Below are 23,795 nucleotides of genomic sequence, written 5' to 3'. Positions count from 1 at the left end.
AATGTCCATTATCTCTTCCCAAATTACAATTTCCTTTAAGATAGGGGCTGGAACAGCAAATAGCTCAGTGAAGATGTCCAGTCCAAATATAGAAGTGCAGAACGTGTTAAAAGCGGGAGAGAACTATAAAATATTCAGGGTCTTCATCATAAAGTGAGGCATGTTAAGCTGTACTGTCATTGTTAATAAAAAATAAATATATATGTTTTAAATGTGATATTGATTTAGTGGGAATTTATTAAGTCTCAAATATTTTTGTAGACATTTTATTTTTATAAGGACATTTTTTTAAATGCCCTTAGAATTATGTTAAATATTTTTATGAATGGACATAATTCCATGAATGACCTGTTTGCTTTCAGTATCAGTCAAGTGGAGTCTGTAATTTTGGATTTTTGTCAGGGGTCACATTAATAACAATAATGGTAATAATAATATCATATATGCCTATAGAATTTTGTATTCTGAGCCTCACAAACAACCCTGTGTTTCAAAATGACAATGCAGGTGAATAAGGGTCAGAAAAATTAAATTAAGGGCATGTGACCAGTAAGTTGAGTAGACAAAACTCAAACCCAATTATTCTCTCTACTGTATTAGATTGATACAGATTATCTATTATTTATTGGTTTGTAAGATTCATGATTTTTCTTTAAATGCATTTGAAATGATAGTTTTATAATATCTAAAACCACATGATATTTATTGGATCTGTCTAGAAGGATTATAGATTATTTTTCCTTCTCTAATTTTAAAAATTGCTATTGTTTCTTTTATTAAAGGAAAAAATGGCATTTTATCTACCAAATAAAGAGAAACTAAATTTAAACATCAATTTGAAAACTTTCCTATATGCAGTCCATTTGAAGTTACTTATAGCTACGATTCAACTCTAATCGGTTTTTTAAAAAGGTTTTTCTCATTTTGGGACTAACAAAATAAATATTTGAATGTCAAAATGTATCGGAACATGTTCATTATTTTTTTCATAACGTGTTGTTTGTTAACTCTTTTATTCATTAATAAAGCTTATTTGGTTTTTTCTCCCTTCATAAAATATATCATCTTCCAAGTAGTGAAAAGACAAAATTTTGTTTTCATATCTTTTTTACTTTCAGTCCCCAGAGTAGTATACATTAAATTAGTTACCTTGCTATTATGCTTACATTTGCGTTGTCAGGATTCTATAATTTAGTAAGAATAGAATAAAAATTTAACTCTAGTTCTAAAGTAGCATCTTTTGTTTTATTGTTAGTATTGATTTTCTTGTTTCTTTGGGTTCATAAATTAGTATTTTCTGGGGTTACCCAGGTATTACTGAAGTCATGGTTTTATTTGAATGGATAGAATTGGTGTCTATTAGGAGAATCATACAACCTCACTGCAGAGGCCATATCAGTGGGGATCATATCTTAATAAAGAAAACTAAAGCATATGTGTGGTCACAACCAATCCTTGTCATTATGCCATGAAAGCCTTAGGATTTGTGATCAAAGCAATGGGCTTATCCTGAACTATGGTATAACCTCTGGTTGAACCTTTCAGATTTTTATTTTAGGAGATGATATACTACATTTTGACCATGTTACCTGCCTCTAAGACCTATCTATCTAATTAAATGAAAGAGATTAAAATTATTGTCAGCAAGTCAGAAGAAAATGTGAATTACAAATATCTCTGTCTTCTGTCAGTGTTGTTTACTTATCATTTTCTACTGGTGTTATAAAGAATTTCTGAGCATATGTTTTTTATCCAGAGTTGACTGTTCTGTTCTGATGAATATAAAACATTCTTCACATTGTAAATGTACATCAGAAGTATTAGACATAATTTTTGACTATGTTACTAAATATCATCTGTCAAAAGAGATAACTTTGAACTTAACTTTTGGATGTTAAGGCATGGTTCTTTTAGGAAGATACTTTTAGGATTAAGTTGGAATTCTGCAAGTATATACTTGAATGTCACTATATCCGTAGTAAAATTTAGGCATTATATATACTTTTTTTGTCAAATGTTGTTTGTATCTCAGTTGAGTTCAGTATATTTGTTTTATAATAAGAGGGTATTCAACTCTCATCAACAGATTTATTTATGCAGATTTTCTTATAATGAAGTTGTAATATGTCTTAAGTGTTTATGCTCACTTCTTTACTCAATCTAATCGTGCTTATTTGATGATGTTTTTGATACCAAGTGTAAGTTCTTAGTAATCTTTCTCTTCACTGTTAATTTGTTAGGAACATTTATTTTACTTTAAATTCATGTTCATTTTTTGGAGGGCATTTGGGTAGCTCAGGCAGTTAAGCGTTCAACTGTTGATTTCTGCCCTGGTCATGATCTCAGGGTCATGAGATTGAGCCTCCTGCGGCTTAGGGCTCTGCGCTCAGCAGTGAGTCTACTTGAGATTCTCCCTCTCCCTCTGCCCCTCCTCCTAACCCCTACACTCTCTTGCTCTCGCTCTCTCTCAAATAAATAATCTTTTATTTTTTTTATCCTCCTAACCCCTACACTCTCTTGCTCTCGCTCTCTCTCAAATAAATAATCTTTTATTTTTTTTAAAGATTTTATGTATTTATTTGAGAGAGAGAACACAAGCAGGGGGAAAGGCAGAGGCAGAAGCAGACTCCCCACTGAGCAGGGAGCCTGATGCGGGGCTCCATCCCAGGATCCTGAGATCATGACCTGAGCTGAGGCAGACACTTAACTGACTGAGCCACCCAGGCACCCAGTAAATCTTTTAAATAAATAAATTCATGTTCATTTTTAAAATTTTCTGATGGGAAAATTTTTTTTCTTATGAAAAAAAAGCTGAACTTCACAGCCTGACATTCAGGGCTTTCCACACTTTGATTCTACTTACATCTTCAACTTTATTTCCCACTGCATGTATATAGTCCTCTCTAAACCAATTAAATCGTTCTTCATTGATCATTAGAAGCAAGTGATATGCACATTTCAGTCTCTATATTCCCCTGTCGGGACTATTCTCGTCTTTTTTCTCTGGTTTCTTATTTTAAATGCCATTTTTCAGTCATTCATTCAACAGATTTTTACTGAATACCTAATATGTGTTACACTCTGAGCCTTGGTTTTGGAGGTTTAGTGGTGAACAGGATAGGTAAAGTCCTCAGTTTTATGGAACCTTCAACTTAGAGGGAGATACAAGCAAACAGACTATTACGTACAGTTTGATGAGTGTTATGTTAGGGAAATACAGTGTATTCTCTTTTTCCCAAAGCTTTCTCTTTCCACCCCAACTTTTAGTCATTTTCTTTTTTGAATTCCTAGACTGCTGTTTGTTCCTACTGCCAATTACGTCCTAATAAATATATTCTTTCACTCTTAGCAGTTTAGACACTCATGTCTCTATATCCCAGATCTTAACACAGTTTTCTGCAAAGAATAAAACCTAAATAAATACTTGTTTGTGAAAATGACGTGTTCTGTTACCCTTCATAAGCCTACCTAAGGCTTAATAAAATAATAAAAGAAGAGGAACTTATTCTTTTATTTTTAAATTTTAAAAAATATTTTAACTTGTATTTTTTTTTAAGATTTTATTTATTTATTTGACAGAGAGAGAGAGAGAGATCACAAGTAGGCAGGCAGGCGGAGGGAGAGGGAGAAGCAGACTCCCTGCCGAGCACAATGCCCAATGTGGGGCTTGATCCCAGAACCCAGAGATCATAACCTGAGCCAAAGGCAGACACTTAACCACCTAAGCCACCCAGGAGCCCCAACTTGTATTTTTTTTAATTCAAGTATAATTAACATCCAGTGTTATTAGTTTCAGGTGTACAATATAATGATTCAACAATTCTATACATTAGAAAGTTTTATTAATAAAATTAGCACATTGTATTTGTGTTTCTGCTCATACTGCATTCTTCCTACCGTTTTGTCTCCTTAGGTAATTATCACTAAATGCATTGGTGTCTTTTTATTATTGGAGTATAAATTCATAATTATCACCTCCAGTGTATAAGAAATATCCCAATTTGAATCCAAATCTTTTTCATATCAGGCTAGTAGGAAATTCATTCACAGTCATTAGAGAGTAGAGCAGGGACCTCCTTTTCCAGTCTGTGATCCCCAGAAAATTGGCCCTCACATCTTCAGTCCATCTTGTTCATTGGGCATATCCTCATTGTTGAAGACACATAGCCTTTTGGAAGTAGGCAGCAAGGCTTGGGTTAAGAAATATTTGCTGATTTTAAAGGCCCTGGTGCCAAGGGGCATTAGTTTCCCTAAATACACTGTCATGAGACTACCATGTTGGGCAGTTGGGCAGATTGTATGTACTGGCACTTGACTGAAGGAAGGAAAAGGAGCTGAAATCCAGCATGCAGTACACTTACCAAACTGAGTTCCCTTTGGCTATGTTAGCCCAGAAGGGTTGCCTTTTTCTAATTCATACATAGGTACTGTATGGGCAAGCCATGACCCTGATCACCATTTGCTGTCCCCTAGGACAGTCCTCACCTCTTCACCCTCTCCTCTTCCCCTCAGGCGCAAAGAAAGCTTATTACATATAGATTCTGAGAAATTTGTTTCCCTAATCTTAGGAACAATCTCTTTCTTCTTTAGCTTCTATCCTTAAAAATACTAACTTTTGATACTGCTTCCTGGACACCTTACATAATCTCCTCTGTTTGCTTAGACTTTGACAAAAGACAGAAAAAGATGTCTTCAAGAGGCTTCCACTCTAGATATTGCAAATGTTCTGGAACTGACTACTCTTGAAATTGGAGGGGTATGGGGTAAGAGGTAAAAATAGAGAGTAAGTTGGTATCAGTAAATAATTGAAATATTAAACTTTATTTTTAATTAATAAATTTTTAAAGTTTGAAATATTTTTATAATGTCCATTGTACAAGATTTACAGGATATCTATTTTTAGAAGGAATTCAGAAAATGATGGTAATTAAATGGAAATTGATGATTTACTCCTTTCCTCCCAGCATGATATCTGAAAGTTTAATATAGTGCACTAAAGACTTCAAAAGTTTAAAATTGTGGGGCGCCTGGGTGGCTCAGTCAGTTAAGCCTCTGCCTTCGGCTCAGGTCATGATCCAGGGTCCTGGGATTGAGCCCCGCATTGGGCTCCCTGCTCCACGGGGAACCTGCTTCTCCCTCTCCCGCTCCCCCTGCTTGTGTTCCCTCTCTCACTGTGTCTCTGTCAAACAAACAAACAAACAAACAAATAAATAAATAAATATTTTTAAAAAATAAATAAAAGTTTAAAATTGCTTTCTTTATATTTTTCATCAAAATTTTTTTGTTTTATGTGTATTTTTTGCTCCATTTAGTTAAATTAAGTGAATTTATCTTTAGGGTAAGCTGTCAATATTAAAGCAACAAAGTCATTTAAATTCATCCAGTGTGCCAGGAACAAACTGTATTTCTGTTTGTTGAATTTAGAACTTATACAAGAATGAGGAAGAGCGTTTCTGTTTTGAACAAATATGTTTTTGTCAATTTGTTTAGCAACCTGAGTAAAATGACACATGTAGACGATAGAGACAAATACACAAAATCTTAAGAATTTTAGTGCTATACATAGGAAGGTTTGAAGACTTCATTTGTATGAAAATTGTTATGAACTATCACATTTTTAATATACAAGGTGTGGTCCTCCCTCTTATTATAGAATAATATTTGGGAAAAGTAACAATCTTCTTTGTTAGCACAAGTAATATGGAGTGAAAATAATAATATAATAATTATATAATAATTTTGGTAAAATTTCTCAAAGTTGCAATTTATTGAATGCATACTTCAAATTAACAATAGTTATAAAGTAACTTATCTTCATATTTGGGTAAATAATAATTATAGGATACTATAAAATTCTGTTTGATTAATTGTATCATACAATAAATATATATATACATTATTTATCTTTAAGGAGAGCCAGTTACTATGAAAGAGTGAAAAGTTTTTTACCTTTTTAAAAAATTACTTAGAATATATGTTAAAAACTTGTATTTAAAATGTTTAGTATTATGTATACTGTATAAGTAGAACTCATGCTTATTTGGTGATGAAGGACACAGGCTTTAGAGTTAGATCAATCTTAATCTAAGCTCCAAATTTATCATAAATTGACTGCATAACCTCAGGCAAATTACTTAACTTCTTTGAGCCTTAGCCCATTTTTAAAATGGAGGTGATACCTTGTAAATTTCTTAAAATTAAATGTGATAAGGTTTATTAAGAGTTTATTTTGTACCTGACTCATCTCAATAAATGTTAGTTCAAATATATCGAATATAACTTTTTGTTACATAAAATAACACACATATGTCGTTCACCTTTTACAGTTAAGACCTGTATGCATCATTTTTGGAAATGAAAATCTTAATATTTTTGTGTGATCACTGTGTTATTTATGGTTAAACTTTTAAGAGGGTTCTTCCTTTTAAAAAAAATATGTTCAGTGCTCGCTTCGGCAGCACATATACTAAAATTGGAACGATACAGAGAAGATTAGCATGGCCCCTGCGCAAGGATGACACGCAAATTCGTGAAGCGTTCCATATTTTTAATATTATGCAGCCATCAAAAGGAATGAGATCTTGCCATTTGCAACGACGTGGATGGAACTGGAGGGTGTTATGCTGAGTGAAATAAGTCAATCAGAGAAAGACATGTATCACATGACCTCACTGATATGAGGAATTCTTAATCTCAGGAAACAAACTGAATGTTACTGGAGTGGTTGGGGGTGGGAGGGATGGGGTGGCTGGGTGATAGACATTGGGGAGGGTATGTGCTACGGTGAGCACTGTGAATTGTGCAAGACTGTTGAATCACAGATCTGTACTTCTGAAACAAATAACGCAACATATTTTAAGAAAAAAGAAAAAGAAGAAGATAACAGGAGAGGAAGAAAAGGGGAGTATGTCAGAGGGGGAGACGAACCATGAGAGATGATGGTCTCTGAAAAACAAACTGAGGGTTCTAGAGGGGAGGGGGGAAGGGGGATGGGTTATCCTGGTGATGGGTATTGAGGAGGGCACGTTCTGCATGGAGCACTGGGTGTTATGAACAAACAATGAATCATGGAACACTGCACCAAAAACTAATGATGTAATATATGGTGATTAACATAACAATAAAAAATTACAATAAAAATAAATAAATAAAAATTAAAAAAAATATGTTCAATTTAAATGTTTTTCAAGTGTAATGATCAGGTGATTGTCAGGCATTTGGAGGACAAACTCATTTCTACCCTGCTTATTAGTTAATTATTGTGATTGTAAACAAAGGATGTACAATTCAAAGTCAAGCAACATTTCACATGGATGTCGGAGGTGATAATAGCTTAATTCCTGCTGGATCTTTTTTCTTTGCTCTGGAGAGTTCATACTGACCTTGTCCAAAATCTGATGACCTCCCTGTTTTACTCAACTGTTTGGAAAGCCAGGCCTGCCATAGCTGGCCCTGAGGGGGTATCTGAAAGACCACTGAGTCACTGACCCATGTCAAGACTGGATTTCAAGTCTGATCTACAGGACCTCTGAAATAGTTATACATGAGGTTTATTGTACACAAAAACCTAACTAGCTGCATTTTTCTGCTTATAAAATATCATATTGAAGTGTGTTTTTAAATGTTCTTAGCAAAGTCATATATTTAATTTACCAAGTTAATTATTGCAGGTCATTTTCTAGAGTACTTGTAAATTTTGATCTTTTATCAAAGGTAGTATATTACAACTAAACTTGAGTGTTTTTGAAATCTGAGCAAAATATATTGTTAAACCATGGCTAAATGTAATGAATATTTTCCTGGTTGATGAAGGGACCAGTGCAGTGGCATTTTAATACTTATAAAGGTTTTGGTTTTTTTCTGGCAAAAATTCGCATACCTCATAAAAAACTTAGTTTAAGCTGTTACTATTGCAGCATGTAAATCTCTGTTTATATTTTGTCCAACCTCAAATAATACTCAAATGTTGGTATTTAAAAGTTTTGAGATTATGAGAATTGTCCTGAAAGGAAGCATATAACCAACCAATAAGGTGTTATTCAAATTTGGTTGGATGGGATCTGTCTCCCTTAATAGTGACTTAGTATCAGAGCTATGATAGGGAGAGAAAAAAATTCCCTATGTTTATTTTGTCCTAATTCTGCACAATAGGAAATAACCATGCCCTTTTATGAATATCTAGTCAGTATTCTACAGTCTATAATATGACATTGTCTTTTATTTTTATATAGGAGTTGATCCCGGAATTTTATTATCTCCCTGAGATGTTTGTCAACTTCAATAATTATAATCTTGGAGTGATGGATGATGGGACAGTAGTGTCTGATGTTGAACTTCCTCCTTGGGCCAAAACCTCAGAAGAATTTGTTCGCATAAACAGATTGGTAAGATAGTAATCATCTACTCTGTCTGTCATGAGCCTTTTTCAAAGTATCTTTCATGTGTTGGTATAATCATTAACCCTTGGTCTTCTGGACAAAACTATAGTTGGTAGCAATAACTGAAAGTGACATAATAGTTCGTAAATTTCCATATATATTTTATTAAATTTTATTGACTTGAAAAGTGTAACGGTTTCTTTTATTCTTTTATGCAGAATTTAGGTTACTTTCATATGCACATGATAATTCAGAATTAAGTGAAACTGGAATTACATGCTTTATGCAACATGAGTTTCTTGTACCAGGAAAAAAAACATAATTCTGTGCTCCAGGTTAGAAGATCATTGCACATTTTGATAATAGAAACAAGATTCTCAAGTTAAACCCTGTATCTTTTCAAGGAAATCTTCATATAATATTTAGAGCATGAAAACTTAAAAGCACAGTAATCACTGTGTTCTTCAGACTCCTCCCTAGTGAACTCTTTAAAGTCCTCTCTTATGTGCATTCTTGTATTATTTTATGAAAAAGTAATACGTCTTTTCCATTTTACCTTTAAGTTTCATAAAAGTTTGGGATCTAGGAGCTTTTTTCTCAGTTTTTAAAAGTAATATCTCTGTCATACTCCATATTAAAAGTGAAATCTAGGGGCGCCTGGCTGGCTCAGTCGGTAGAGCATGCAACTCTTCATCTTGGGGTTGTGAGTTCAAGCCCCATGTTGGGTGTCGAGATTACTTTAAAAAAAAAGTGAAATCTAAATTCTATTGTGTTTTAATTTACACTTAAGGAAAATTCTTGCGTTTTATATATCTAAGTGACATTTCTTTCCTTTTGTACCAACATTCATATTTTGATCCTGTCTTCCAGATCCTAACTGCAATCCCTTTATTACTGAAATTTCACATTTTATGTATACTGGAAGCAATGCAGGGTGGAATGAACATAGGCCTTGAAGTTAGACCAGTTTTCCCAATCCTGGATAAATCAATTTGCTAATTATGGGACTCGAGGCAGTTTAACCTTTCTGAGCCTTGGTTTCCTCATATGTAGTCTGGAGATTATGAATATAGAATTTTAATTATGTACATAAAATACCTAGAATATTCTTTGGCTTACCGTTGGCACTTGGGAATTAGTACCAAACATTATTCTGTTGCAGTCCTCAGGTACATGTTTCATTTTACTTTTACCCCATGCATTTTGGAAGATTACAGTTAAAATGAGGGTGTAAGACAAAGATTAGCTCTGACAGATACGGAAGGAGATGTCAAACTTTAAATGTGACAGTTGTCTATGGTTGTGTGATTCTATACTCCCCACCCAGGGATTCATGAATATCAATAGAAGGTACAGTTATTCCATAATTTTTTTCTTTCAGTGATTACTCTTTTAAAGTACATTTATGAGGTATAATATATGTACCATAAAATTCACCTTTAAAAGTATACAATTCTTTGAGTTTTAATAAATTTATACAGTTGTGTAACCATTACCACAATCCAGCTTGAGAGCACATATCACTCCAGGAAGTTTCCTTGTACCTGTTTGCAGTCAGGTTCTGCTCTGGGACTTTTTGTCCCAGGCAGCCACTGATTCTGTCTCTATAGTTTTGCCTTTTTAAGAGATTTTATATAAATGGTATCATGCAGGATGTAGTCTTTATGTGCCTGGCTTCTTTCATTTAGCATGATATTTTTGAGATTAACCCATGTTGTTACATATGTATCACAACATATCATATTGTATTGCTGCATAATATTCCATTGTCTAGATATAACATATTTTTGTTTATTTACCGGTTCATGGACATTTGGGATTCCCAGTTTGAGGCTACTATAAATATTTACATATGTCTTAGGGTGAACATCTGTTTTCATTTCTCTTGGATAGATTCCTAGGAGTTTTAATTGCTGGGTTATATAAGAAGTTGCCAAGACGTGATATTGTGAATATTATTTATTTTTGCTGCCCTAGTAGGTATCTCATTGCAATTTTAATTTGTATTTCCCTAATGACAAATGATGCTGACTACCTTTTCACAGTCTTATTTTCTACTCATATATGTTCTTTGGTAAACTATTCGTATCTTTTGCCTGTTTTTTAATTGGGTTGTTTTTCTTATTATTTAATTGTAAGTGATCTTTATATATTGTTTGTAAAAGTTCTTTATCCAACATATGTTTTGCAAATAATTTTCTCCTAGTCTTGTCTTTTCATTTTTTAATGGTTTCTTCTGCATCCCAAATGAATCACCATTTCTAAAAAATGGTTTCACTATTAGGTAGATAATAACACTTATGTAATATTTGAAAGGTATAAATAATCATCCTCATTCTTCAGGAATATATTTTTAAGAAAAAATTGAATCATGTTCTGATCATTTTATTATTGGAACGCTTTCTTAAATATTTCAAATTTTAACTCTCAAGGGAACCAGCTCTCTATTAATTATTACCGTATTTAGTACTATTAAGAGTACAAGGAGGTTTGTTAGAGAATTTAATTTGCTTTAAAAGAGTAGAAGGCAAACAGACATCTAAATAAGTTATATTAAAAGCTTTTCAATAATATTTTGACAGTTAAGGAAATTTAATTGTGTAAATTGAGGTAAGCTCCTCTCCTGATAGTACTTCCCATCTCTACTCTTACTACCTTTACCTCAGAAGAGCACATCAGTTTGGGATGGGTCTCCCAAGGGCACCATGGAAAAGAAGATAGCAACTTACCCCATTGTTTTCAATCAGATTTCAGTTTTGCCTGACCATGAAATTATACACAAAATAGTATTTCACAATACTAACCGCACATTTATTATAACTAACCATTAACTTTATTAAACATTTGTGCTGGTGATTCCTCTTCCTGTGAGTTTTATGTTGTCTTCGTAGTTTAGGCTCTGAATAAGCTTACATTCTTAACAGAACTGTATAAAAATGCCATTGCAAATTAAATGCAAACATAGTTTAGAGTCAAATATTTACATCTCTGATCTTTGAAATTTGTAATTAGGAAAAATACTTGATTTTACTTACATGTGTCTTTATGAAAGAATTCAATAACTCATACACTTTCAAAAATATTTAGTATACACCTGTGATGAACAAAGCGTTCCTACAGTACAGTCTGTATTGATTAATTTTATAACTTCCTCTCCACTTTCTGTAAGTGATTAAATTATTAGTATGGTATTTTATGTATTTGTTAGCATGTTATCGCATAAGGGTTTCATCCTCCTCCTCCTTTTGGTTTACCTCTTCAAGTCCACAGATTTTATGCAATGATTGTAGCTCATGAAATGCATACTACTTTGATCTGTGACCTTTTTGTGGTGCTAATCGGGTTCCTGATATCATTATACCTTACTCATTAATCATATTTCCTGCAGCCCGTCAGGCAGCCAGACAGCACAAGTCCCTGTTTTCAGCCCTCTGTTGGCAGGTTTCTGCTTTTCCAGATTATTACAGACGATACTTTGGCTTCTCCTAGCCAGAGCCACATCAAGCTGTGTGTTACAATTAAAGTCAGATGGTCCTCAGGTTGAACAGGGATATAGTGTTGCAGCTGTCTCTCTTCCTGGAACAAACCAGCACCAAGAACAGATGATCTATAGGACAGTGAATAATAACAGATTGTACAGTACTCCACTGGTAGCAGGGGATCACAGAATTAATTAACTGACATACTCATTTTAAGATACCCAGCACGTCTTTTTTATGTATTTGGTTGCCCAAATATTAATTCAAGTGGATAGGATATTTTTAGGAGCATGATTTTGATGGTTGACCAGTAATGCCACATTTTCTATTTTTGTTAGAGGACCATAAGTACTATCTTGCCTAACCATATTAATCCTCAGAGCTTTCTACAAGTAATGAAGATCTTATTTTCAAGTTGATTGCCAATTGGCAGATTGGCTAAAGGGCAGGATTTATGTACAGAAGACAATATCTTATGTATTTTAGAAGGAAAACCCACCTAGCTCTGATTAGTCTTTCAGGTAAATAAATTATATTTTCTTTGTTCTGAGCAGTTGGAATCAGGGTAAAACCAAAGAAGTCTTAACTACCTCCCAGAGATTGGTCTGTGTTACTTAATATTACCTGAACCAGAAAAAAGGTTTTTTTTTATTCCAAATACTGCTTCAGAAATATAAATGAGAAACAGGCTTTCATACTTTAAAATAGTATAACACTGTATGAGTTCAGACTGCTCATCAATTATCTTTTACGATATAATGTTGATGTTTTGGACCTACATTATATTGCCTCTTAGAACCCTCGAGTTTTAAGTTGAAATAAGAGACATAGAAACCCATACTCTGAACAGTAATGATAGGTATATTTATAAAAGTGGAAATGGAACATTTAGTTTAGCTGAAGGATATATAATTTATTCAAATTATAGTAAAAGCAATTCATTTATTTAAAGGCATTTACTGAGGGCCTATCTATGTACCAGCAGTGTTAGACTCAGTGAACAAGACAAACAATATCTATACTCTTTAGAGTTTTTTCATTTTTGATGACTTAGGTTTTTGAAGTAGAAGGCTTCTTAAGGCTGAGAGGTGGCATGAATCTAATAAGGAAGGCTCCTATTGGTGGATTGTCCTGAGGTTACCAGTTAGAATCACATTTGCTTTTTTTGCTATTAGATGGTTTTTCTTTTTATTGTTCAATTGTAGAAGTTTTAAATATTCTAAATAAAAATCCTTTATCAGGCATATGCATTGTGAATATTATTTCCCAGTTTGTGAATTGCCTTTTCACTTTCTTTTTTCTTAATTTATATATATATTTTTAACATATAATGTATTATTTGTTTCAGGGGTACAGGTCTGATTCGTCAGTCTTACACAATTCACCATGCTCACCATAGCACATACCCTCCCCAATGTCTATCACCCAGCCACCCCATTCCTCCCACCCCCCACCACTCCAGTAACCCTCAGTTTGTTTCCTGAGATTAAGAATCTCTTATGGTTTGTCTCCCTCTGTGGTTTCGTCTTGTTTCATTTTTCCCTCCGTTCTCCTCTGATCCTCTGTCTTGTTTCTCAAATTCCTCATATCAGTGAGATCATATGATAATTGTCTTTCTCTGATTGACTTATTTTGCTTAGCATAATACCCTCTAGTTCCATCTACATCGTTGCAAATGGCAAGATTTCCTTTTTTGATGGCTGCATAATATTCCATTGTATATATATACACACCACATCTTCTTTATCCATTCATCTGTTGATGGACATCTAGGCTTTTTCCATAGTTTGGCTATTGTGGACATTGCTGCTATAAACATTGAGGTGCACATGCCCCTTCGGATCACTATATTTCTATCTTTGGGGTAAATACCCAGTAATGCAATTGCTGGGTCATAGGGTAGCTCTATTTTCAACTTTTTGAAGAATCTCCACACTCTTTTCCAGAGTGGCTGCACCAACTTGCATTCCCTCACACAGTGTAGGAGGGTTCCCCTTTCTCTACATCCCAGCCAACATCTGTCGTTTCCTGACTCGTTAATTTTAGCCATTCTGACTGGTGTGAGGTGGCATCTTGTTGAGGTTTTGATTTGGATTTCCCTGATGCCGAGTAATGATGAGCACTTTTTCATGTGTCTGTTGGCCATTTGGATGTCTTCTTTTCAGAAATGTCTGTCCGTGTCTTCTACCCATCTCTTGATTGGATTCTTTGTTCTTTGGGTGTTGAATTTGGTAAGTTCTTTATAGATTTTGGATACTAGCCCTTTATCCAATATGTCGTTTGCAAATATCTTCTCCCATTCTGTCGGTTGTCTTTTGGTTTTGTTGACTGTCTCCTTTGCTGTGCAAAAGCTTTTTATCTTGATGAAGTCCCAATAGTTCATTTTTGCCCTTGCTTCCCTTGCCTTTGGCGATGTTTCTGGGAAGAAGTTACTGCAGCTGAGGTTGAAGAGGTTGCTTTGTTCTCCTCAAGGATTCTGATGGATTCCTGTCTCACGTTTAGGTCTTTCATCCATTTTGAGTCAATTTTTGTGTGTGGTGTAAGGAAATGGTCCCATTTCATTCTTCTGCGTGTGGCTGTCCAATTTTCCCAACACCATTTGTTGAAGAGACTGTGTTTTTTCCAATGGACATTCTTTCCTGCTTTATCAAAGATTAGTTGACCATAGAGTTGAGGGCCCATTTCTGGGCTTTCTGTTCTGTTCCATTGATCTATATGTTTGTTTATGTGCCAGTACCACTGTCTTGATGATGACAGCTTTGTAATAGACCTTGAAGTCCGGAATTGTGATGTCACCAGCTTTGCTTTTCTTTTTCCACATTCCTCTGACTATTCGGGGTCTTTTCTGGTTCCATACAAATTTTAGGATTATTCTTCCATTTCTTTGAAAAAAGTTGGTGGTATTTTGATAGGGATTGCATTAAATGTGTAGATTGCTCTAGATAGCGTAGACATTTTTACAATATTTGTTCTTCCAATCCATGAGCATGAAATGTTTTTCCGTTTCTTTGTGTTTTCCTCAATTCCTTTCATGAGTAGTATATGGTTTTCTGAGTATAGATCCTTTGCCTCTTTGGTTAGATTTATTCCTAGGTATCTTCTGGTTTTGGGTGCAATTGTAAATGGGATCAGCTCCTTAATTTCTCTTTCTTCTGTCTTGTTGTTGATGTATAGAAATGCAACTGATTTCTGTGCATTGATTTTATATCCTGCCACTTTACTGAATTCCTGTATGAGTTCTAGCAGTTTTGGGGTGGAGTCTTTTGGGTTTTCCACATAAAGTATCATATCATCTGCAAAGAGTGAGAATTTGACTTCTTCTTTGCCGATTCAGATGCCTTTTATTTCTTTTTGTTGTCTGATTGCTGAGGCTAGGACTTCTACTACTATGTTGAATAGCAGTGGTGATAGTGGACATCCCTGCTGAGAATCACATTTGCTTTTGTTTATCTTCTGTAGCTTTTGTCTTCTCTACTATTTCAGACATGAGTAGTCACTTCTTTTAGAAGGCAAAGAAAAATAAAATGAGTATTTTATCTCCTTTCTAGATGATATTTGGACAACTTAAAAATGATATCTTTTTATATTATTGTCTGAGAAAAAAATAAAATTTTCAGATTTCACTTCTCTACCAACCTTGTTTTTTTCCTGGTGCTAAAATTTAAATTTATTCAACTTAAACCTTCATAGATCTTATATCTCCGAAGGAACTAGGTCAATCGTTTATAACTTTTTCCTTTGAATTTGGAAAATTTACAAATCTCAAGTGATGACAGCATAGTTGAGACTACAGATCTTATGTCCTTAATGAAAAAGTGCTATATATACATATAGCAAGACCTACAACTTGCGATGACTGAGTTTGCAATGATATAGCAATTTGATTATACAATGACATATTATGTTCCACATTGCAGTGTTTGTAAAACTGTAAGGTTGAAAGGTTTGAGATTTGAAATGGATTGCACTTTTTATTTTTTTTTACCTTTATTCACATCCTTGCTTCCATTTTTGAGAAAATGGCATTTAAAAATCTTTCTTAAGAGGGCTGACCAGGCAGTATTTTTCTATAGAAATACCAGGAGCTAACACACTTTTATTATATTGTTCCTTTTCCAGTTTCTTTGTCATTTTCCACATTAATAATGACATGGCCAAAAATGTAAGTAGCCATTATGGTTGTAGTTGGTAATCATTCTCAACTGTGGACGTATCCCTCCCACCCCTTCCCCATCCCCTCCAGTGGTCAGATCCAAAGCTCTGGGAAATGGGAGCAGCTATGTGTAAAGTTTGAAAAAAAAAAACAAAACCCTAAAATATTTGTTCATTTTGCTTTTGCTCCTGATATGTAATTTACTTCGAAACTTCTAGTTTGAAAAGGACATCCAAGTAGGAAAAAAGGTGTACCATGTTTTGTTAGGTTATTAATTCTCCCAAACTTATTTATAAATTCAATGTAAAAACCAATTCAAGGCCCAACAGGTTTTGTTTGTTGAAATATGACAAACAGATTACAAAGGGCAAAGGGACCAAAAATAGCCAAGACCTTCTCTGAGAACAAGAACAGGTTTGGGGGACTTGCTTTATTATATATCAGTAATTATTATAAAGCTATAGTAATTAGAGGAGATTAGGAGAAATAGACTAACTGATGTGAACACAGAATCCAGAAACAGACCAGGACATCTATTATGTTGAACATCTTTGGAGAAGAGAAGGACTTTTGAGTTTATGGTGTTGAGAGAGTTACTGTATTAGTTTCTTACTTTCAAAAGTACCACAGACTGGGTGGCTTAAACAATAGAAATGTATTGATTTGCAGTTCCGGAGGCTAGAAGTCTGAAATCAGAGTTTAGCAGGGTTGGTTCCTTGTGAGGGCTGCGAGGGAAGAATCTGTTCCAGGCCTCTTGTTGTCTTGTACGTAGCCATCTTCTCCCTGTGTTTCTTCACAGCATTCTCCCTCTATGTGTGTCTGTCTTTGTGTCCAAATTTCCCACTTTTATCAGGATACCAGTCATATTGGGTTAGGGACCTACCCTACCACAGTATGACCTCATGTTAACATAAATAATTATATAAATAATGATCCTGTGTCCACATAATGTCATATTTTGAGTTACAGAGAAGTTAAGATTTCAACATACGCATTTGGGGGAATACAGTTCAACCCATAATAATACCAGTATGGAAAAAAATGAGATCAGAACCTTACCTTATACCACAAAAATTAAAGTATGTTAAAGCTTTAAATACGAAGGAAGACTCTAAACTTTTAGAAGATAATACAGGAGAATTTCTTTGTGATCTTGGAATAGGGAAAAGTTTTCCAAACAAGAAACAAAGAGTGAAGAATGAAACAGCACATTGATTGTTTTTGGATGTTAAACCAACCTTGCATTCCTTGAATACATCACATTTGGGATGGTATAAATCCTTTTGATATATATGGTATTTTGTTGTTGTTAATATTTTGTTGAGAAATTACTACTTTTGAGGATTTTTGCATCTGTGTTCATGAGGAATATTGGCATATAGTTTTCTTCTATGTGATCTCTTTTTCTGACTTTAATACCAAGATAATATTGGTCTTACAAAATGAGATATGGTTAAGTATTCCTCTTCCACTATTTTCTGAAAGACATTTTGAAGATATTTGGTGGGGTTCACCACTGAAGCTGTCTGGACATGGGCTTTTCATTGGGTGAGGATTTTAAATTACCAGTACAGTTTTTTTACTTGTTACAGGTTTATTCAGATTTTCTATTTTTTTAATCAGTTTCAGTAATTTGTATATTTCTAGGAGCTTATCTGTTTAATCTAATTGATTGCTATAAAGTTGTTCATAATATGCCTTATTTTATTTTTTCTAAGGTTCGTAGTTAGCAGATAGGTGGATCATGTTATTTATCCAGTCTAATAATCTTTGCCTTTTAAAGCCATGATTGATGTGTTTGGATTCATGTCTGCCATTTTACTAATTATGTTCTTTAGTCTTGGGTCTTTTTGTTTCTCTCTTCCTACCTTTATAATTTTCTTTTATATTGAATAGATAATTTTTAGTCTACCATTTTAATTTTTTTCTTTTCTTTTTTTTTTTTTTTTTACTATTTCTTATAGTTGTTTTTGTAGTCGTTGCTCTAGGGATAATATACATCTTAATTTGTCTAGCTACTTCATAATAATACTAGCTTAATTTCTGTAGGATATAGTGACTTTGTTCAAATCCAGCTCTGTTCTTTCCCCCCTACCTTGTGCTATTGCCATATATATTACATCTGTATATGTTATAAACCCACTGAACAGTGTTAAAACTATTCTTTATGCAATCTATGTCTTCTAAAGAAGTTAAGAAAGGTTAAAAAATGCCTATTAATTTTATTTACTAATCTTCCCTTAATAGAAACATTCCAAAATGGAAAAAGTGCCTCAGATACTCAACAACATGTAGGAATGGAATAATTCCCATATAGAAAAATTTCAAAGAGAATTGAAGTGTATGCTTTCAAACAGCAATGTTTTTCACTGTTTCTGTTGAAAAAAACCTTTTTATGAAATGGATTACACATTTCCTACCTCTTAAGCAGAAAACTCTGAACTTAAGTACTCTTTTCTGGAATACTCATGATTAAATATTCAGATATTTTTGTGATGTCCTGAAAAGTTAGAGATATATAGAGCTTTTTGTTCTCAGCCAAAACGACCCACATTTCTCTGCTTTCTTGTAGCTTTTCTGTCAGCATTTCAGAGTTCTTTCTTGTGTCAACTGTCACTTCCTATCACTTTTCTCTCTCAGGGTTTCCATCTTTGAGCTATTATATTATTTTATGCATATATTTTATGCAAGTTAAAAGTCTGAGGGGTGACCCAGTGACTCCCACCTTTAAAGTTCATAAGCTTTGTGCTTGTTTTCCTCATGGCCTTCATTTGCTTTGAGTTTTGCTATGTTCTAGATTCTCTGAAGACCTGAAATCTGAATTCTGGATAAATGAAACATAAACTACATTTTGTTTAGTGACATATTACTGTGCTATGTACAAGGAAAATAAAGTGAAATGATACCGTATCTAAGGTATACTACATTCATGTGGAAAAGCATCCACATCTGTGTTTATTCTGGAGTATATAACTTTCAGTAACTTTCTGCTGACATTATTATTTAATATTTCATTAAAATATTAATGTAACAAAAAGCATTTTAAATTTTATAAGAATAATTTTAAAAATTCCTCCGCATGTATATCCCATCTAAATAATTCTGAAAAGGATTGTGTCTGATAGTGATTACTCATCCCTGCAGACTTCAACCTCAGTGATAGCTGGAAGTGTGAGGGAGAAGGCAGACTTCTTTTTCTTCCTGACTTAAGAACCTACAATAGTTGTGGTAGCTTCTCACTTCTTGAATAGCTTCTAGCTAATAGATTATGTCATTCTTTTCTTACCACAATGCCTGCCACATGCTCTTCCTATTCATTGCAATGTGAGCCTACTCTTTTTCTAACCAAACTATATCTTAAAATTCATAACCTTACTCTTCTTACCACCACCCCCTCAAAAAGCAAAATTAAAACTTGCAAACAACTCTTCTCATAACTCTTACCTTCCTTGAAATCTTTTATAAAAACCTCTACATCTTACCCTAAAGCCTTTCTATAATTCATTCTTAATCTGATTTTATCCATGCATGACTCATAGGTCCTTGCCTAGTGGACCTTCTATTCTTATATGTAAAATCCTGGTTACAGGTATAAACTGTATCAATGACAGTAGTGTATTTTAAAATATGCTGCATGGAAAACAACCTGCATCAGAATCCCCTGGAGGTACAGTAAATAAATAATGCACATTTACCCATATGCTGTTTTGTTTTGCTTATATTGGGATTCCTGTAAAGTTTTGCCTGAGAGAGGAACTGCTAGCCAAAAAGAAGAAATATGGTAATTACCTTGATAGTTAACTTTCTCATTTGTCTCATGACAAATAATTTTGCTTTATATGTTATCACTCGCATATTTGTTTAGTACAAGTTAATAGCCAAAATATCCATCAACAATTGGGACATGAAACAAATTAAGCAATGGCCATGTTAGACTGATACCTCTCATCTCCAATACAGTTTTTCTCACTCTCAGGTTACATAGAAATTCACTAATGCTTTATTCCAGCACTTCTTCACTTTTTCACATTTAGGTGTCTGATCCTTGGTTTCTGTTATGAAAAACAGATCTAAGTTTATCTTTATTTATATGATTAGCACATACCATTTATTTTCAAGTTCATCTTTTCCCCACTGTTTTGAGGTTAGGAAGGGAATTTATATGTCCTTTTCTGACAACTGAACCACTAGGGTAGTACAGAATAAGTATGGAACAAATACTTGATGAATAAATATGTGAACAATTTAATTTATTTAAGTTCTTGAAGTACCTTAATGTGTTGACTTCAGGGGAAAAATAATGAACAGTACCTCATCTTTAGTAACTTGGTGCTTGTCCAGAACAATTTAAGTTCTTTTAGAGGTTAGAAGGGAGGAGGAGGAGGAAGAGGAGGTAAATTTTATACAGAATTTGATCCTTGTGTAAATTATCACAGTAACATGCTGCCAGGTACAGCTAGAAATTCTCATTTCTGCCAGGGACTAATGATAATGGCTGGAGAAGAAAAGTGAGACTAATGGGCTCACAATGTGAGACTAGAAGTTGAATTCACAGAAGAATCCTTCCTCAGCCAATTCCTCTTACGACCACCATTGCTTCTCGCGGTGCTCTGCAGGGCCGGGAAGAAGTTGCGTTCAGTCCCTCACTGCCTTTGTTTCTGGCCCTGAGCCATGTCACCCACAGTTGCAGTGTACCTGAGAAGCATTATGTTTGCTCTGGGTTTTCTTCTGTTTATGAATGCTCTCATGGAACTCTCTGCACAGTGATACCCAATAAATGACTGCTTCCTGTGGTATTTATGTCTGTTTGATTTGCCAATAAGTGGTATATTTCCAACAAATTTTTTTTCCGGCTAAAATGTATAAACCAGCAATTTTCCTTGGTCATGATAGCTAGAAAGTGACCTTTTACCAAAAAAAAAGAAAGAAGAGGATTGTTTCATGCTTTTCCAGCATGATTATTTTCTTTGGTCTGGCTGATTGTTTTCACTCTGTATTTTAGAACTATCATTCGAAAATAAACTTTAGGTTGGATATCAGAGTACCTGCAATCTCGGAAATAATGAATGGTTGTGGGCGTATTGTATAAAGATGAAAAGGTGGGCTGGTTTTCTCTATATTAACAGATGTTTCAAATAAGTGTTAGGATACTTTTTATAAAAGGTAGATATTCTGGTTTCTTATTTTTAAGCAAAGGCAAATTTAGTTTGCTAATTATTATAATATTAAATAATATATTAAGTTGAATGTCATAGTGTTTGTATTTTACATAGAAATGTACATCTCATATGTTTCTGGGGCATGTTAGAATTTCTTTAGCTTATATCAGTTCCTGGATTTTATTTTATTTTATTTTCTCTTTCTCTCTTCCTACATATTTTTCTTTTTTTCTCATTTTTTATGTACATATTTATGTCCTACTTGAACATTAAAATTTTTTTCTACATTTTATTTGAAAATCATTTTTTTATTTTTTAAAGATTTTATTTATGTATTTAGAAAGAGAGAATAGGGGGAGGGCAGAGGGAGAAAGAGAGAGAGAGAGAATCTCAGGTAGACTCTGCGCTGAGTGGCTGTAGCCTGATGAAGGGCTTGATCTTACGACCCTGAGATCGTGACCTGAGCCAAAATCAAGAGTCAGATGCTTAACTCCCTGAGCTACCCAGGTGCCCTAAGAATCATTTTAAACTTAACAAAAACTTGGAAGGATAAAAATAGCAAATAGAACATTTATATGCTCTTTGCCTAGTTTAACTGTTAGTAACACTTTACCCTCTTCCCTTTTTTTATCTGATCTTTCTCCCTTCCTTCTCTTCTGTTCTCTTCTCACTCCCTGTGTGTATATACACATGTAATACACACACAGATATAGACATAGGTAGATATATAGATATATACACACACAGCTGACCCTTGACAGTGGGTGGTTAAGGGTGCTAACTCCCCACACACAGTCGAAAATCCACATATAACTTTGACTCCCCAGAAACTTTGACTCCCCAAATAGCCTACTATTGAACAGAAACCTTACCAGTATCATCAGTAATCACCACATATTTTGTATGTTGTTCATGTTGTATAGTGTACCCTTATAATAAAGTAAGGTAGAGATAAAATGTTATTAAGACAATTATAAGGAAAATACATTTATAATACTGTACAGTATCGATCCTATAAGTTCATATATTTATTGAAAAAAAATTGTGTAAAACTGGACCCATACAGTTCAAACCCATGTTGTTCAAGGGTCAACTGTATATGAATATATATATATACACACATATATATTATTATATATTTTATAAATAAAAGTAGCGTGTGTACTAATCATTTGAGAGTAAGTTACATACTTCATGGTCCTTTACCCCCAAATACTTTAGCATGTCTCTCCAACAATAGGGATATTTTATATGACCACAGTAACACCATTTCATAAATTTAAATTAATGTAGTACTTTACTTTCCATATGTCAGTTTTGTTAGTTGACTTTATAATGTTCTCTATAGAATTTATACCCTACAGTGCAGGATCCACTATAGGGTAAGTTACTACTTCTAGTTGCCTATAACCCTGTTGTATTGGTTTCCTGGGGCTGTTGTGACAAAGTACCACAAACTGGCTGCCTTAAACAACAGAAATTTCTTGTCTCACAGTTCTGGGAGCTAGCATTCTGAGATCAAGGTGTCCACAGTGTCTTGCTTCTTCTGAAGGTGGTAGGGCAGGATCTGTTCCAGGTCTCTCAGTTTTTGGTGGTTCCTTGTCTTGCAGCAGAACTCCTATCTTCATATGGAATTCCCCCTGTGTGCATGCATGTCCATTTCTGTGTCCAGATCTTCCCCTTTAAATAAGTCATTGGGTTAGGGCCCACCTAATGACTTCATTTTAACCTCATCACCTCTCTAAAGACCCTCTAAGGTCACGTTCTGAGGTATCAGGGTTAGGACTCCAACATCTTTTTGGGGAAAACATAACCCATAATACTTAACCTGTCTCTTTTTTTGATATTTAAAATGTGTATTATTTTGCTATGGCTGCTATAACAAAATACCACAGATTGGGTGGCTTAAACAATAGAAATTAATTTTTGCATGGGTCTGGAACTTAGAAGTCCAAGATCAAGAAATCTGGCAGGTTTGGGTTTCTTCTGAGGCTTCTTTCCTTGACTTGCAGATGGTTGCCTACTTGCTCTGTCCTCATATTGACTTGTCTTTTCTAAAACATTATTTGAAATAATCTTTTTACAATATACTTTTTAAAATTAAGCTGAATAACTATACCAGAGACTTATATATAATGGATTCTGATTCAAATCCCTCCTAAAAGTAAAATGGCATAAGTTGTGATCCAGATTCCTTGAAGAAATTTCATTTGCATCCAGGAGTATGTTTCTGAGTCATCTTGAGAACCTTGTATTTGGTACCATAAGAAATCATATAAAACAACTTTTTCTTCACACCATATCTAGATTTTTATAAATTGGATACTCCCTAAATTGGAGGCTCTCACAAATGCTGCTTTTAAAATACCTTAGTGGTTACTTATAGCCTTTCTGACTTTATAACATACATAAGGTCTTCCCAACCTTGTATAACATAGAAGGTCCTTCACAATCTGTCTGCCTACTTTCCCAACTTCAACTCTTACAGAATATAATCTAGTTAAACTTTAACTGAGCAACTAAAACTTCTCTAGAAGTTGTATATGCTCTCACATTTTATAAGTTACTTCCTTTGCCTGCAAATAGTCCACATGGCTACCCCAACGGATACACACACATACTTACC

General features: G+C 34.1%; 1 protein-coding gene and 1 non-coding gene across 5 annotated transcripts in view; both read left to right on the top strand.

Moving 5' to 3' along the window:
- Window positions 1-23,795, top strand: part of LRBA (LPS responsive beige-like anchor protein) — a 742,782-nt gene that overhangs the window by 594,752 nt on the left and 124,235 nt on the right. For all 4 annotated transcript variants that reach the window (XM_073892352.1, XM_025874296.2, XM_073892351.1 and 1 more), the window contains one exon: window positions 8,232-8,384. In XM_073892352.1, coding sequence (XP_073748453.1) covers window positions 8,232-8,384 — 153 coding nt within the window. The remainder of the gene's footprint in view (window positions 1-8,231; window positions 8,385-23,795) is intronic.
- LOC112826278 (U6 spliceosomal RNA) lies at window positions 6,443-6,549 on the top strand. The gene has a single exon (XR_003208889.1). It is a non-coding gene; the product is annotated as a U6 spliceosomal RNA (small nuclear RNA).

This window comes from Callorhinus ursinus, unplaced genomic scaffold (assembly GCF_003265705.2).
Source record: "Callorhinus ursinus isolate GAN/ISIS: 27379988/994484 unplaced genomic scaffold, GSC_fseal_2.0 scaffold4, whole genome shotgun sequence".
In the NCBI taxonomy this organism is placed as follows: domain Eukaryota; kingdom Metazoa; phylum Chordata; class Mammalia; order Carnivora; family Otariidae; genus Callorhinus; species Callorhinus ursinus.
This window is presented reverse-complemented; position numbering and strand designations above follow the sequence as displayed.